This window comes from Talpa occidentalis, unplaced genomic scaffold (genome assembly GCF_014898055.3).
Source record: "Talpa occidentalis isolate TD23 unplaced genomic scaffold, MPIMG_talOcc4v2.1 talOcc4.15, whole genome shotgun sequence".
In the NCBI taxonomy this organism is placed as follows: domain Eukaryota; kingdom Metazoa; phylum Chordata; class Mammalia; order Eulipotyphla; family Talpidae; genus Talpa; species Talpa occidentalis.
In genome coordinates, this window is record NW_023601543.1 from 8,128,055 (window position 1) to 8,145,426 (window position 17,372).

General features: G+C 40.3%; 1 protein-coding gene across 1 annotated transcript; it reads left to right on the plus strand.

Annotated features, from left to right (window-relative positions):
* Nucleotides 1-564: 564 nt before the first annotated feature.
* On the plus strand, nt 565-3,244 carry CUNHXorf66 (chromosome unknown CXorf66 homolog). The gene is made up of 3 exons (XM_037511865.2): nt 565-705; nt 1,488-1,632; nt 2,197-3,244. The coding sequence occupies exons 1-3, from the start codon at nt 618-620 to the stop codon at nt 3,089-3,091; spliced, it is 1,128 nt and encodes a 375-aa protein (XP_037367762.1). The 5' UTR covers nt 565-617; the 3' UTR covers nt 3,092-3,244.
* Nucleotides 3,245-17,372: the final 14,128 nt, after the last annotated feature.

The following is a 17,372-nucleotide window of genomic DNA, read 5'->3' on the forward strand; positions in this document are numbered from 1 at the left end:
TTCTTAACATAGCCCAGGTCACACTGTTTTGTAATTACTTGAGTATAAATACTAGGAGTGTTCGGATTTTAATCTTGCTTATTTTGGGATCTATAACATTAATCATGCTATCTGGCATATGTACTGTTCTCTAAATGTTTGATGAGTAGATGAATAATTTGAGCTTCTGATGATTAGCAGCAGCTTGATAAAAACATTGAGGGACTATTCAGAATCTTAATTGTATTAAGAAAAATTCATACAGACTTACACCTTGGAATACTTTCATCCCTGTAACACTAAAGACCACACTACAAGGCTACAAAGTGTCTCCTTACCATTTAATAAGGAAAAATTGTTCTTCAATATCTAGAGCTACCCCATTTTTCCCTACCTCCTCTAAATACTTCCTTCTGAGCTTAATGATGTCCCAGTATTTTTTATTTGAATTTGATAGAGTAGTTAATATAAAATAAATTAAAGATTAAAAGCCACTTAGTAATGCTCGTACATAAAAGCCCATACGTCTCCATGGTGAGATTATGTTGTCAGAAAAATGATGTCATAAACCCCCAGCCTGAACCATATAAAACACAGTGTTTCCTTGGTAGAGGAGACATTTGAATAGAGCCCTGGACATGACTCTTTCTATTTATGTCCTATTTTTGTCCATTTGGACATACAGCTGTTTGACTACAAACCAAACTGATGAGCCTCCAACTATAGGTAGGTGCCTAACCTTAGAACTATAACTTATGATCTATTATAATGTATATTCAAACATTTAGCCAAGTTAACTGAGGTTAAGAAATCTATTGTTTCTTGGATGTTACCATTAGTACATCTTCAAGAATGTCTAGAACAACACCTGAGATATTATAGTATGTATTCAAATATTTAGCCAAGCTAACTGGGTTTAAGAAATCTGCTGTTACTGGGATGATATCATTAGTGGGTCCTCAAGAATTTCTAGAGTATCTGAGAGTTTCAGTTTTGTGTGAAAAATCCAAGCATTGTAGAAGCATAAAGAGTACAGATTTATTGTCCCCCTTCCATCTCCTTTTCTACCCAATCCACCAATATCTGCTCCCTATCATATTAGATAATACTGTGTGAGTGAATGGGACTTACTACTGAGGAGATTTCAACAGGGGTTTCTTCTTGTCCTATCTCCTTTCTCACAATATATGTTCAACCAGACACATTAATATTCACATGCTTTCATAGAGAAACATTCAAAACCTAGGTAATGGGGTAAGCAGACCATGATGTGGAGGTAACCCAGGTATCTGTACTGATGTGTCAGAGATACCTACTAGATTTAGCTGCTAGATGGAGTGTCTGGGGATGTGATCAAAGAAAGAGAATGACAGTGGAATCGTTGTCATGGTTTTTAAAAATTCATTAATGAGGAGATTTGATTTTGATCTATAAAGGCAAACCACTATGAAAATGGAAGAATATTTGGTTGCCTGACAAGTTTTCTGATGATACAATCTCTTTGGCAGCAACAAGGCATACCGAATCCATGGAAATGAAAATGGACAGTTTCAGAAAACGCCTGCTGGTTATCGTAATTGGTATTATGATTATTGCTTTTGTCTTTACCTGTTCCTGTTTCTTCCATTATAACTGTACAAGCGAAGGAGAAACGTACGTTTTAAATCAAGTTTACTTAACTTAAATTAATTTAAGTTTTAAATTAAACCTTTATATTAAGAATATAAGGTGTGTGTGTATGTGTGTGTCATAAATAGTGGAGATTTTACTGTTGTGGTTACTTAATGTTAACTTTAGATTTCTAAAGAGCTACCAACTTCTTTCATTTAACTATTATCAGCTCTTAATATTCTCAAGTGCATTATCAACTTTAGCCAAAGCTGTCTCCTATCCAGGGTTCAGTTATGGTCTAGGCTATTAGTTTTGTTGTAAGTTGAGTCTAGGGAAAGAACCACATGACTATCTGAATAAGAGAATGAAGGAGGGGTGGGGGAGTGGGAGTTGGATTTCTGATTCCAAAGACAAAACATTTTGAATAATCTCCCATTTTAAGATTGTAACAGCGTGAAAAATAACTTGAGGAGTTTTCCTACTAGAACCCCCAAAAGACAAAGTCTATGCTTTCTGATAGTAGCAATAGTATAATCAGTTAGCATTGTGCTATCTAGTATTATTACTGTTTTCAATTATCCTAATCCCAATTCTCTATATTTCCAGGGGCAAGAAGGAAAATGTAACAGCCAATCCAATGAAAATACCACTCACTGAGTCCAAGGCAATCAGTCCAGTCAATGCAGAAAAACCACTTATGCTATTAGGTATGGACAAGTTACCTGTGCCCTCTATTGCAGAAAAGTCATCCATGCACTCCAGTGTAGAAAAGACAAACAGGCCCGCGAGCCCCGAAAAGTCATCCATCCCCTCCAGTGCAGAAAAGCTAATCAGACACTCAAGTTCAGAAAAATCATCTATACCATCTAGTGGACAAAAGCTAATCAAGCCATCAAGTAGAGCTAAGTCCTTTAAGTCACCAAACCACAAAAAATCATACAGAGGACCCCAGCTAGACAAGAAATATAGAAAACACAATGTAGACAAGTTCTATAAGAAATCCCACACATATAAGCCAGTCAGTCCTTGCTATCCAGATAAGATAACCAGACCACTTTCTCCAGCGAAGCCAACAAAGCCACTTGGTCTACCCTCTCCTCAAGATCAAACCTCACCGCTAAAGATATCTAATTTCCAGAAATTGACCAAGCGTCCCAGAAATCGTAATCTAAAACGACCGGGTAGTACACATAGAACAGACACACTGTTTAGGCCTGAATTAGCTGTGTCTTGTCAATGCTACAAGGAAAACTGCCTTATTTGTAGCACTCTTTGTGAGCCCTTGATCAATGATACTTCTGAGGCAGTGAAGAAAGATTCTCAAAACCTGTCTTTTTCAAGTAAAGTGAAGTCTTTTTCCAGACCTTTTCACAAAGTAGAGTTTAGTGATAATGCACACATGAGTGACAGTGATAGTAATGATGACAGTGAGAGAGAGATAACCATCATTTGCAACATACCACATAAAGAAATCATCTTTAAAAGCACTCGAAATAATTAAAAACCATCAATGAAGAAGCAAGCTTATACCAAACTTATGCTTATCATCCTTTAAGAAACTGATAATGAAGAAAATCTACTTGTGATCACTGTTGAAATTAGTCCTATCCATCTTAAAGACAATCTACTTGATAAACAATAATAAAATGCATGACATCACAAATGACTTTATGTAATTATTGCATTTTAGAGGCACAAGGTTCTTTTGATGCATTTTACTTAGATATGTTCACGCCAATGGGAACCATAAGCATAGAGACTTAGAACGGAATTCTAAGGTGGGATCCTGGGCTGCTTCTTCCCTTGGATTGCTCTCAATTGAAGTATCAACCCAATTAATTTTGTTTTTTAATGTTTACATACAATCGCAGTTTAAGAATGTCTTTCTGTGGTGCCCAGTGGTTGGTGGAAATTGCTCTGTGTTTTGGGTTCCTGGACCCAATTTCAATGTGTTTGGGTGGGGGTGAGAAGGAAAGGGGCTTTGCCACACCAGTAAGTAGTTCTCAGATAAGAATCCAACTCAATTCAACTCCACGATCTACCTGGAGATAGCATTAAATCCCACAGGTTAAGGACTCAGTCCTACAAGACTTTTGCATGTCACCCCCCCACCCCCGCCCCAACTTCAGACACCATTTTAAGTCCAACCTGGGCTTCTGACACAAAGGTTATGGGTTGGAGGGACCAATGACCCTGCCCCTTGGGCTCCAGATGCCAGTCCCAAGTCCAGGTTGTTACCTGTATTTCTAACCAACTGGCTATAAATCAGAGATTCCCATGACCTCTTCCCTCTTTTAGTTTGACTAATTTGCTGGAGCAGCTCATGGAACTCAGAGAAACCTTTTGCTTAGTAAATCCACTTTTATTATGAAGGGACATAGCCCAGGGACAAAGAGATGGAAGAGATGCCTAGAGCAAGGTATGGGGAAGTAGGCAGAGCTCCCATAATCTCTCCACTCTCCCTAAATCTCTGCATGTTTACCAAATAGGAAGCTTTTCCAAACCCAATCCTTTCTGGGCTTTTAAGCAGGTTTCATTACATTGGCAGGATCAATTAGCCCATTGGCCATTGGTCACTGAAGTCAAACTCTAGGCCATTTGCCCTGAAGGCATTGCCCTCCCCAGAGGGCAGTGACTGAAAGGATCAATCCCTCTAATTACAGGGTTGCCTCCACTGGCAACTAGTCCCCTTCCTTAGTTGCTTTCCAAAATTCATCTCATTAACATAACAAAAGTTAACTTTCTCTCAACACTTAAGAAGCAAGCTTTTGGGAACTGTGTTCCAGGAACTGTGGATGAAGACCAAGTAAATATGAAAACTGGTTATCTGGATCACCGAATAAGTATTTTTTTTTTATAAATCACAGTATCACAGCCTCTGTCCTTGGTTCTAAGTTGCTGAAATTCCTGAAAGTCATTTATAACACCACTGCCTCCTGTGACTTCTATGGGAAGTCGGGTCTACCCTGTAGTGCGAACACCTGAAACAGCATTAGCCTATGTGTTCTAGTCCTCATTACTTTCAACAGGACTTTTTATTGCCACCCTCAACATGGTCATAAAATTTGCCTATTAAGAGGATAAAGACAAAACTTGCAAGCAAGCCATAGATCTGAGGCATACAGCAAGGTGGGGGGCAGGAGGCAGAGGTCTCAAAACAGGGCAGGGAAGAGCACAAGGACTATGGTGATGGTTTATGGGTACCATGATGGTGGGAGAATTACGGGGACTACACCTGAGGTGAGAAATCAAATACTGTACAAAAATGAACAATGATGTTAAGAAAAATTTTAAAATAATTAATTAAAAAAAAACAGTTTGCCTATTATGCATTCTTAGAAGGTCCCCATTGGGGATCTGCCCATCTTCCTATTTTTCCCAAATGGCACCACCACATGCTGAATCAGCACAGCTGGGAGGACAGGAGGACTTTGGAGTTTTATTCTCTAACTTCCCCACTGATGAGATGTTATCCTTGTTTCTTCCAAGGCATGGCTAAGAAACACAGACAGTCTGGGCCTCCCAGGTGGCGCAGCAGTTGCAAAGCTGCCCACAGCCGGTTCGATCCCCAGCCACCAGGTGAGGGTCCCACATGGAACGCAGACCTCTCCTGCCGCCCGCTGCTCCCCTCAGCAGTGTACTTTGTCACTCTGCCTGTTCTGCTCTCCGCTCTGGCTCTGGTGAATTCTCTCACCCTCCCGCACCTCTGACTGTACCCAGTGCTTGTATAAATAAATAAATAAATAAATAAATAAATAAATAAATAAATAAATAAATAAATAAATAAATCTTAAAAAAAAAAAGAAACACAGACAGTCCTGGATTCCCAACCTATGCTGTAACAGAGTGAGGTTAGTCCATATAGCATCAATCAGTTAAATGCTGGTAGCTAGCATGGACTGAATGATGTGACTCTTTGTCAGGCACCATACCAGTCCCTTAATGTCTTGTGAGTCCAAAGGCTGCCATCAAGTTCGCTGATTTAATGAAAGGACTCCTAAGACTCAAGAACAGGTTATTCTCATAACTAAGGTTTATTACAGCAAAAAATAGACAAGCCAAAGTAACAGAAAGCACCAGGAAAGGAGAACCTTATATTTCCAAAACACCGATCAATAATGTAAATCAACATCACCTCAAAAAAAATAAACAAAACACAGATATTTTCCAGAAAAAAATATTAAAAAGAATTCATGTAAGGAGAGCTTGTTTTAGAAAATATTTGTTAATTGGGAGAAGAAACTACAAGTCAATAGTATTATTTTCTTTAAGTATGCAAGTTCATTAAATACATATCAACTTCTAAAACAAAGATAGATAGATAGATAGATAGATAGATAGATAGATAGATAGATAGATGGATAGATAGACAGGCCAAGAGCAACAAGAAAAATACATGTGTCAGGAGGAATCCTGAGAAATAAGGAATAAGGTTTTGAGTCCTGGCTACCCAGGACCTGCTTTTTCTCTAGCAACAGCTACAGAGACATGTGCAGAATGTCTCTGCTCGGGGAAGCCATTCAAGAGTCTGAGGCTTTTATGGAGGACTGGTCACTGAGGTATATTATGCTACATGACCAGCCATGACAAGAAAAACTCAGGACCCCAGGCATGAAGCCAGCGCCTATCGTCAATGATGATGTTTGTGTAAAGATCTGACAAGCATGGTCCATTGCTTTGGATGTACAAAACACAGTCATCAATCACTAATAAATGAACATTCTGAGGGCTACGTTCCCTGCGCTTGGCCAAAGGTTGTTCGTCTTCCCAAGTTGCCTTGAAGACATAAGAGGACTAAATAACCAGACCTGCCAATTAACACTTCCCATTCTTCACGTATTTTATTCAGTCCCCAAGAGAGCTTTGTTATGTGGGAGATTCATGAGTTAACTGAGACTCTGTAACAAGTAGTAAAATCACTTCTAGTAATTGGTTGAAGTAATATTTGAATCTATGACTGTATCATGCTCAAACTTTCATTATGCTGTACTTTCTTTTTATATCTATATATATTTTACACCATTGTTCATTTTTTTTACAATGCTTACTTTCTTTTCTCAGGTGTAGTCCCCATAGAATTTCCACCACCAATTCACCCTTGCACCATCACCACAGTCCCTTGCGCTCTTCCCGCCCTCGTCTTGATCCTCTTCCTCCCTCTCCCCTGCAGAATATCTCTTTCTCACTCAGCTTCTACAGTGCTTGTTTAAGCACAGATCACTGGACCCTTGTGAGCAAAATCCCTATTTGGCTTCCAAGCAGTCCAAGCCATTCTCCCAGCCTACCAGGGACACCTTTAAATGTATATCTTCCTTCATTCAGGTCTCAATTCCCCATGGCCTTTGCCTTTACTGGTAGATCCCTCACGGGATCTGAACTCACGATGTCCTCATAAAATTCACAGACAATGCTAAATAGTTGCCTATGTATAAAAACTTTAAGGGATAGCATATGCACTTAAAAAGAAAAAAATTAAAAGCATCTTGGGAGCTATAGACTTGGTTACCTACTGCTTTACCCTTTAAAAAAAGACAAACTGCAAAGGGCTACAATTGTTCTGAGTTAGAAAAACCTGGTCTTTTTTAAATTCACAGTAGATGCAAAAAAGATCTGATCAAATTATTAAACTATTTACTGTGAAAAACACTTCAAACATATACAAAAGTAGAACAGGTAATACAATGAATGCCTGTAGAAGCACTGGCCAGATTCAGCAATTATGACTAAATGGCCAAGCTTATTTCATTTATAGTTCTAATTCATTCCCCTTCCCATTCGTATTTCTAAAAGATAATTACTCAATAACATCATCCCACCTAAAAGCCCAATGTAATTCCTTAATATTGATTATCCAGGCAATATTCAAATTTCCACATCCGACTCCTAATGTTTTTAGCTGCTTTATTCAGATGGCATCGTTTAGCGTTTTACAGCATCTATGACAGTTTCCTAAAATCAAAATTACAATTTCATTGGCTAATCTGGCTTCAAAGTACAGGAAGATTTTGGAGCTACTTTGAGCTGTCAGTAGACTAGAAAATAGCACAAGAAAAAAAAAAAAAAAAGAAAATAGCACAAGTCGCAACTCTGGGGCTTTCAGACAAAGCCAACTAACCTAAGCTCTATTCTCTTTCCCATTTTTGAAGCGAGAGACTTGTAATACTTTGAAAGCTGTGAATATTAATATCTAATAAAATGACTAACTGCCAGTGACAACCAATGATAATGACATCTTAAGAACAAGTTATCTGCATGAGTATGTATGTTCCTTTTTAAACCACACTTAATTATAGAGTAGGAGTCTACAGAATATTTGAAGCTCATTCAATATGCAAAATTCTAAGTGCACTAATGGGGCTTCACACGTAAAACCAGTATAGAATATGCAGTAAAAAATATGTACCATGAGTCAGAGAAGAATTTTAACCAAAAAAAAAAAAAGGAATACTAATTTACCAGTGAAAACTCTCTCAGGGTAATAATTAAAACAAGCTCTATCACTCTAATAGTCTTTGGTACTTGGCAATGTCCTGATTTCAGTAAGAGATTCCCATATTTCTACTGCTAGCAGTATTGTCTCATTTCTTTTTTTAAAAAAATATTTATTTATTTATGCATACAAGAGCTGGGGTAAAGGCCAGAAGTGTGATGGGGGGAGGGCGGGATGAGAGGACTCACCAGAGACAGAGTGGGGAACAGAACAGGCAGACTGACTGAAATACACTGCTGAGGGGAGCAGCGGGTGAGACAGGAGAGGTCTGCTGTGCCATGGGGGTCGCTCCCTGGTCGGGAATCAAACTCGTGCTGCAGCGGCTGCGGACAGCTTCATAGTGCTGTGCTTAACCCCTTGAGCCACCAGGGATGCCCCGTATTGTCTCATTTCTCCCAGTACCGTACTCCTGCCTCTTCTATTCAGCAACAGTTGAGGCCATAGGCTCAGTCAACCTACATTTCCATTTTCCAGAAGTTACTGTGAAGCCACATTCAAGCATGGCACTTGCCTATCTGACCATCCCTTCTCTCTGGTAATCCATCTTCCTCACGCCTATCTCCAAAACAGACATTGCTCCTGACTTTGGGACTGAAATGAATTATATTGTGCTCCTTTGACTCAGTACAGCTCGTTCTAAAATCCCATCACTTCAAAAAATGTTAAAAGGTTAGATTTCAAACATTTCTGACATTTTCTAGATGAAATTATATAAGCACAGAGCTAAAAGGATGCTTGGAGATCCTGTTCCGCTCTTCTGTGGGGAGGAGTTGCTGCAGGGAGCGGAAGGCGGCTTATTCCGCGAGAAGACCTCATTTGACAAGGTTGTGGAGGCGAGTTGGCTGGGGCTTAGTGCTGGGGATCACAGAGCTCTAACAGATCACAAAGAAGTGACACAGTAGAGGTGGGAAGTTTGTGGTGGTGTCTAACAGGGATTTATTCAAAGCCTTCAGCTTTATCAGTGCCCAAAGCCAAGAGTCCCTGCCACCTTGTTTGTGATCCCCAGGCATTAGCAGCAGCAAAGGAAAGGGAAACAGAAGCAGGAAATCAATAATAAAGGGGGCAGAAGAGATAAAGAGACACTTCTCCAAAGATGATGTAGAGACGGGCAACAGGCACATGAAAATAGATTCAACAACACTGATAGTCAGGGAAATGCAAAATAAGCCAAAATGAGATACCACCTCACCCCTGTGAGAACAGCCCCTATCAAAAAGACCACAAATGAGTGTTGGGGAGGGTGTGGAGAAAAAGGAACCCTCATACACTATTGGTGGGAATTCAGACTGGTCCAGCCCCTGTGGAAAACAGCATGGAGGTTGCTCAAAATATTAAAAACAGATCTACCATATTAGTCAGCAATTTCACTCCTAGGTATCTCCCTGAAGAATGCGAAGACACTAATTTGAAGGGATATGGGCACTCCTATGTTCACTGCAACCCTATTTACAATTGCCCACTTATGGAAGCAGCTTAAGTCCCCAAAGACAGAGGAGTGGATTAGGAAGATGTGGTCTATATACACAATGGAATATTACTCAGTGATAATAAAAAACAAACAAACAGATGAACTCTTGCCATTTGTGATAACATGGATAGAACTGGAAGTCAGAAGGAGAAAGACAAATACCAGATTGATTTCACTCATATGTAGAGTACACAGATACGAAATAAAAGAACACACAAAACTAAATCTAAACAAACCCTGGAAATCTAACTGCTGAATTGAAGCTACCAGAGGGAAACAGTATGAGGTAGGGAACAAATAGAAGGGGCCCAAAGGACTGTGGTGAAGGACTGTGGGTGCCATGGTAGCAGGTGTGGTGTGCTGGTATACTCCTGAAGGATGTGATGCTATGCCTCTAAGTCATATACATTATGCAAACCAATGTTACCTGAATAAAAAAAAAAATAGTAAGGGAGGGCCTCCCTGGTAGCACAAGGGTTAAGAAGCAACCTATGGAGTAATCTGCAGCCACTGCAGCACGAGTTCAATTTCCGGCCAGCCAGGGAGAAACCCACATGGCGCAGCTGCTCTCCTGAATCGCCTGCTGCTCCCCTCAGCGTGTACTTTGGTCAGTCTGCCTGTTCTGTTCCCCACTCTGTCTCTGGTGAATCCTCTCACCCCCCACACCTCTGGCCTGTACCCCAGCTCTTGTATGCATAAATAAATAAATCTTTTTTTTTAAAAAAAGTAAGGAAAAAAAAAGAGTAGGGGAAAATCTGTGTAGGAGTTTCAGGCAATACCTCCTTAATTGTAACTCATACACAACCCTCAACTATTCCTGTGCTGCTGTGACTTTAGAAAACAAGGCTTAAGCATGATTAGTTTTGGAATTATTTATATAATGCATAAAAAGGCCCATCATTAAAATAAACAAAGGCTAATTACAGCTTACATAAAAGAACCTTTGGATAATTCTATGTTTTTAGAATTATCCCTTTATGTTCCTGAATCAAAATAACACATTGAAAAGATTGTTGAAGGAGATGAGAAATAAGTTGCCATAAATCTGACATATGCAACCATTTTATTCTAAAAAAATAGGAACAATATATCCATTTCCTCTGAATAGCAGAAATTGGCTAATAATGAAAAAATTCGGCAAGTGTTTTTGCCTTCTGTAAGAAGTAAAATTTTATTTTAAAAAATAGATCCTCTATCACCAATCTCTTCCCTTACTCACCAAATATTTACCTAACAAAATGAGCTATTTTTTAATATGGTACTGAAATGACCAAAAAGCAAGGTAACTGCAAAAAAGGAACAAAAGCAACAAAGACCATTGTAATGAAAGAATGAAATAATTACTCCTGGAAATAGTGAGTGGTGACTGTATCTACCATATAGACTTTCACTGCCATTTTGTAAAATAAGAAAATCAGTGTCAAATTGCAAGGATACAAATTGGACCAAGAAAGTGACTGAGCTTCTTACCTTTAATTTTCACAGGCTCACCTAGATAAATAATTATGAAAGTATTCACGATAAAATTAAATAAATGCCTAAAGTACTGCAGGACTAACAGCAGATATTAGAGTTTACTATCTATCAAGGCAGCTAATATCTGAAAGTGATATTTGCACTGAAAGGGGATATATCAATGTGATGTAAGCAAATCTTTTTTACAAACCTTAGTTCTGTTGAGAGAAGAGTTACGACACAGCATGGAATAATTGAAAAGAAACTTGTCTACGCTGATCTCTTGAAGTTACTGTAGGAAACAATAAGAACATATTACATAGCCATTAAAAATTAAATTGATTGGGGGAGGTAAAGCTATTTCAGGACCCATATGTCCATGGCCAGAGTAGTCCTTCCCCTCACCTCCAAATTTATGTGCTGAAGTCCCGACACCCAGTTCTTAACAAAATGACCATGCACCAAACTCTGAAAGTCTGAACTAGAGATTTAGGGTGACCTAGAGATTTTCAACCATTTTTAGGTTGTAGCCAGTCTACTAAAGAACAGCTCCCCCTATTCATCAGCTCACTATTGAATGCTGGACTGGAGGGGAAAATTTTTGTGTGACTGACATCCCTTGAATCATAGATCGATGCCACATTTTGTTGTTTAGTTTCTTTTTCTATAGTTCACATTTTGTCACCTCTGCTATACCCCAGGAACTGATGGATCACGTTTTATTCAAGCTAGAAGGGAAGACCTCAGAAGGCCTGCCATCCAAACATCCACTCCGACAACACTTTTGTGAGTACTCAAATAAGCACACAGAAAGAAGCAGTGGAGAGATGGAAATTATGCTGCCTCAAGCCAAATAACTACCGGAGAGCTAAGAGATAGGCCTGGAACAGATCCTTCCCTAGGGCCACAGTGAGGACCTCAACTTACTGACATTGCGATCTGGAACTTCTAGCCTCCATGGCTGTGAGACAACGAACTTCTGTTGTTTCCAGCACCCAAGTCTGTGATACCTTATTATGGAGATCCCAGGAAATTAACACATTCATTGAAGTTTGCCATTGCCTTAAAAGTAGTGAAGATGAGGTCTTTGCAGCCTCAGTGGCTCTCTGAGGCCAGTGCCTCCTAGCTCACCAAGCTTCAACAGAAGGAAAAAGGGTTACAAGGGGGGGTCTTTGAGTTAGGCTCCTACAAAGACTACTGCCCACAAATGAAATTGGCAGGTAAGGTTAAGCACCAAGAAGAAAGGGTCTACGATAACTGGTGGCAGAGTCCTCCCTCTACTGAAGGGGTGAAGAAACCTCATTGTTATAGGCCTGGCACTGTGGCACTATGTGAAATTACACGTTATCAGAAACCCACCGAGCTTCTGATTTGCAAACTTCCCTTCCCGTGACTGGTGTGAGAAATTGCTCAGGATTTCAAAAACAAGCATGCGCTTTTAGAGCGCAGCTATTGGTGCTGTGTGGGAGGCAAGGGAGGCCTATCCGGTTGGCCTTTTCGAAGTCACTCCCTGTGTGCTCTCCACGCCAAATGTGTAACAATTTCGCCAAAACACATCCAACCCTCAGGTCACATATATCGAGAACATGCTTAAAAATCCTCTCCGGGGCCTCCCTGGTGGGCAGGGGATAAGTCTCAGCACTATGAAGCTATCAACAGCCACTGCAGCAGTTCAACTTTATAGCAAGCATAAATAAACCTGTTAAATTTTTCTGGACAATGGATTTTTTAAGAACAAGTAAATTTCTTACTGACTGCAGCTAAGTAACATTGATAGCATTTTTATCATACATTATCTAACTATACTTTTCTAACTAAGTTGTCCTACATGCAAGTACATGTTTTTATTTTATTTTATTTTTTTGAGAGAAATAAGGGGGATTTACTGAAGTATACTGCATGGAGTATAAAGCTCGTCAGCTGGTGACCGGAGAGGACTTCTGCTTCAAATACATATTTTTAATGTCTGTCTTCTGTGGTGTTCCTTATATGTTTGCTATTAAAATACATTAAACTATTAAAAAATTATTAAGATCAATAAAAGAAAAATAAGTGGGGAGTGCTAAGGAGGAAGTGTCTTTCATACCCTGTGCCTTGCCCAGAATTGTCCCCACAGAAAAATGAGTGATCTGATTGGACAGAGTCTAATGTTCATTACATCATACATCATTAATGGGGAAAATCCTTGATTGAAGGTCAATGCTTTGAGTTCATGCTTGCCTCGTGACTGGGTAGGTGAGGCAGCCTGGGGTCCTCATCCATTTTGCAGGTTGAGCTCCAGCTTCCTTTCTCTATCTTTCTCCCCACACACTTGAATATCTAGGCTGCTCCTGAGACTACAATCTGACTGGAAATTTAGAGGCCCTTTCCTTAAGACAAAAGTGTCAGCTGCATCCACAACGTCCCTCCTGATAGCACTCTGTGTTGCATTCTTGGATCTTGTCTAGCTATCAATCAATCAAGCCAATGTAATCAGCACTTTGTTTTGGATTCAGTTATTGAAAAAGCATGTGTGATCCTAAAAACCTGAATAAATCCTACCCAAGACAGAAAGTGTCAGGAGGCACAAACCAGCGGAGGGGATATGGAAATTAAGGGCCATTATAGAGTATCACAGCCCTCAAAAACCAACCTAGCCACATCCTAGAGGTAATTAATCTAATAATAGATAACGATTCCCCAAAGGAATGAAACAAACCTAACCTTTTGGGATGTAATCAAACATCTTTGTCTCTGTGACAAACTCTCTGTGCTGCTGAAAGGGGAAACTCAGCTGAAACTTTTCTCAGAGGGAACCCAAGAACCCAACATCGTGAACCCAATATCTCATCCAAATGACAACACTCTTGGAGCTCCAAACACTATGGGGCAGCGCACACTAGCACCTCACTTAACATCATGATAGTTTCTTGGAAACTGAGACTTGAAACAAAACACTGTGGGACAAAACCAGTCTGACCAGAGACTAACTGCTATCAACAAGAGTTCAGTTCCCACGGCATATTTCTGACCACAAACACATCACCAGACTTCCTAAAGAAAGACCCCCTCAAACACTTCTGATATTAAACAATCTTTTGGATTCATTGATTCATTCGTTTTCCAACCTACTTCGGGCAGGTAGCTCAGAGTCAGGGGTGGCCAGAGGCTGTTATGGCAGCTCAGGGCACAAGGCGGACACCCATCCTAGACAGGGCACCCTTCCAGTGCAGGGAAAACTCACATCCCCACCCACTCTGACTGAGACAATTCAGACATGCCAGTAAACCTCACGTGCACAGCTCTGGGCTGTGGGAGAAAACTGGAGAACCCATATTGACAGTGGCCTTGGCCAGGCATCACTTTTTTATTCTCATCAACGGTGTAATGAAACATTATTTGAGGACCTGCTGTACATAGAATTGACATTAGTCAGACTCTGCCCCCGAACAGCTTCTATTCTGTAGAAAAGACATTTCACATGAAAGAAAAAAAATCCCTACTGAAATGAGTATGGAAGGAAAAAAATCAAGTCTTCAAAAATAGTAACAGCAAAACATGCAACCATCTAACCTTGAACTATTGCTGGAGCATCACAGAATCTCTGCTAGTCAGAGATATTTTAATTAAGGGTTTTACCCACACTCTAAACTATTGACTTTCTAGAAAAAAATTCATTGTACCACCTCAAAGAGAGAGGACTCAGGGACAGGGTTGCTAGATTTAGCAAATAAAAATTACGGGTTGCCCAGTTAAGTTTCAATTTCACATAAACAATGAATATTATTGGTGTATTTATGCCAAAGGATATTTGTAGTTTAGCTGAAATTCAGATTTAATTGTGTCTCCTGTATTTTATCAGGCTACCTACTCAGGGAGAAGAAGATGAACTTATCAATGACTTATCAATGACCCAACTTCAGGTTTAACCTGGTATGTTCATAGAACTAGAAGGGTTATATCTTTTCCTAGAAGGTGATTCTGTTAGCAGGCAGACTGTGGGGGTACCCTGGGACCCCAAACCTGCACGCTCTAAAAACAAATCATACTATTAGTACATGAGACCTTCAATAGGAAAGAACTTTAGCAGAATTAGTGTGCAATAGATAGAACAGAAGAAAGGATAATCAAACACTTCTACTGAAACACCCAAAGTTACCCACCCCTTCATGGGTAAATGTCCAGCCAAACAGGGTTGATTCCAATTGGAGCCACTGAGGCCAGAAATCTTGCCACAAGTCTAAGGCACTTTCTGGGAGGGGGGAACCATAGCAAAGGGCTAGAAGGGGCCAGGCAAGTCTGGAAGGAAAGGAGCAAAGTAAAAATCCAAGTCAACATAAAGGGTGCCATTGCCAGCCTCCCCACGGGTCTCCCGCCCAAGTCTCTTTCCAAATGTCTGCTTCCAAGACCCTGGTAAAAGTCCAAGGCTGAGGAGGCTTCTTTTTCACATGACTCTGCTCCCGGTGCCTCCTCCAAGCCTTCTCCCGTCTGTCTTCCCTTCCTATCCTTTCTAGCTTCCCCTGGCTGCTCAGCTCCACCCTTCTTTAGGTGGGGCAGGGAACATGGAACCTCCCTTTTTAGATTACACTGTGACAATTCTACTCCCCACGGCTGTTGAACCACAAGAAGACAACTGCCTCCTACTGGACCACACATCAGTTAGCCATCAGATTTGCTTTCTTGAGAATTTTTGATAAAAGACACATACTCTCAAGAGAGAACTATGTGGATGCTTGACCGAAATAAAAGGTAAAAGATGAAAATCAGAAGAGAGAGGAGACAGAAGCACAGAAGAGAGATATTATGTGGCTTTTGAAAGAAAGAACAAGCAACCTCAGTTTCTTCTTGAGAGTTCTAGTTTCAGTCACTGTGTCACCTGGCTGTACTTCATAGCCCAGACATCTATATTAGCTGCTGTTTTCATTTAATAAAGTTCTGTTTCTTTTTTTTAAGATTCATTTTTATTTATGCAAGAGCTGGGGTACAGGCCAGAGGTGCGGGAGGGTGAGAGGATTCACCAGACAGAACCGGGGAGCAAAACAGGCAGATGGACCGAAAGCACTGCTGAAGGGAGCAGCGGGCGAGGAAGAGGCTGCGGACAGCTTCACAGCTCTATGCTAAACCAGCTACGCCACCGGGGAGGCCCTAAAGTTCTCTTTCTTAAACTAGTCTGAATGAGCTTTTAACTCCTTGCCACTACTGATCCTTGATTAAGACATAGTGTCACCTCTTAAGGTTAGAAAGGGAATGACAAATCACCTTCACTTCAGGTGATCAGAGATGAATTTACACAGTCATGTAGAGGGTTAGAGGGCAGAAGGTTTTGGTATTCCCTCTCAATTTAGGGACTGAGTGCTGCCATAGACTAGCACTGTCTGCGATGAATGTGGGAGTGGGGAGTGGCAATATATGTGTCATATATTTGCCATCTCTGCACTTGAGGAAGACATTGAAATAAGCATAAGTCTGCTGCTAAAGATGCCAGAGGTCACTGTGTAACCACATTATGGAAACATGAGATACACAGGAAAATCCCCCAATATACACAATTTCATTACTTACGATCATAGCAGTTTGCTGAATTTTTGCCTTTTCTGGTCTGTTCTTTATACTTATGCAACCTTAGTTTCTTTCTATGGAAGGTCACCAGTAAAAATGACTATGAATCAATTATTTTCCTGGCAGGCTTTGCTTGGGCTATGTTGACATTTAAACAGTTCATGGTAAAATATGTCAAGGCTATAAATAAATTCTCTTTATATTTGAAATCCAGAATATTGTTTATGATCTGGGCCAAGAACAAAAGCCGATTAGGAAAATTACCATATATTCCTGAGGCAACTGTGGCTTAAATTTAAAAAGATATTGATTTCCCCTTAAATAATAATAATTAATAATAACAACTAATATTAATATGGCACTGTACAGTCAGGAAGTGAAGCAGTCTCACATTCCTCCACTAAACACAAAGTTGCTGATATCAGGAATACAGATTACAAATATGTGCACCATTCAAGAAGCAGCATCCCTCAAGTGGAGTGAATCAGGGCAATTAGCAAGAGTCCTGTGCCTTACAGAACACCAAGTTGCTCATAGATTGCAAACGAACTCACCAAGGCAACCTGGAGGACGTAAGGAGAACAGTGGCTCCACTTGCGCTTAGAAAGAAAAAGAACAGATGCCTGGCAGACATACCCAGGATTGGCCCATAAACTCTATTCCATCCTTTTGGGACTTCTCTATTCCTTTAACCTAACTCCATCTGGATAGCCATGTTGGGATGGAGGGAAGAGGGTCTCCTGGAGACTCACAGTGATTAGACCTGGCTGCAACTTCCTGTGGGAGATTGAGGACCAATGGAAAAAGACATTTGCCCCCCCCCCACCACCA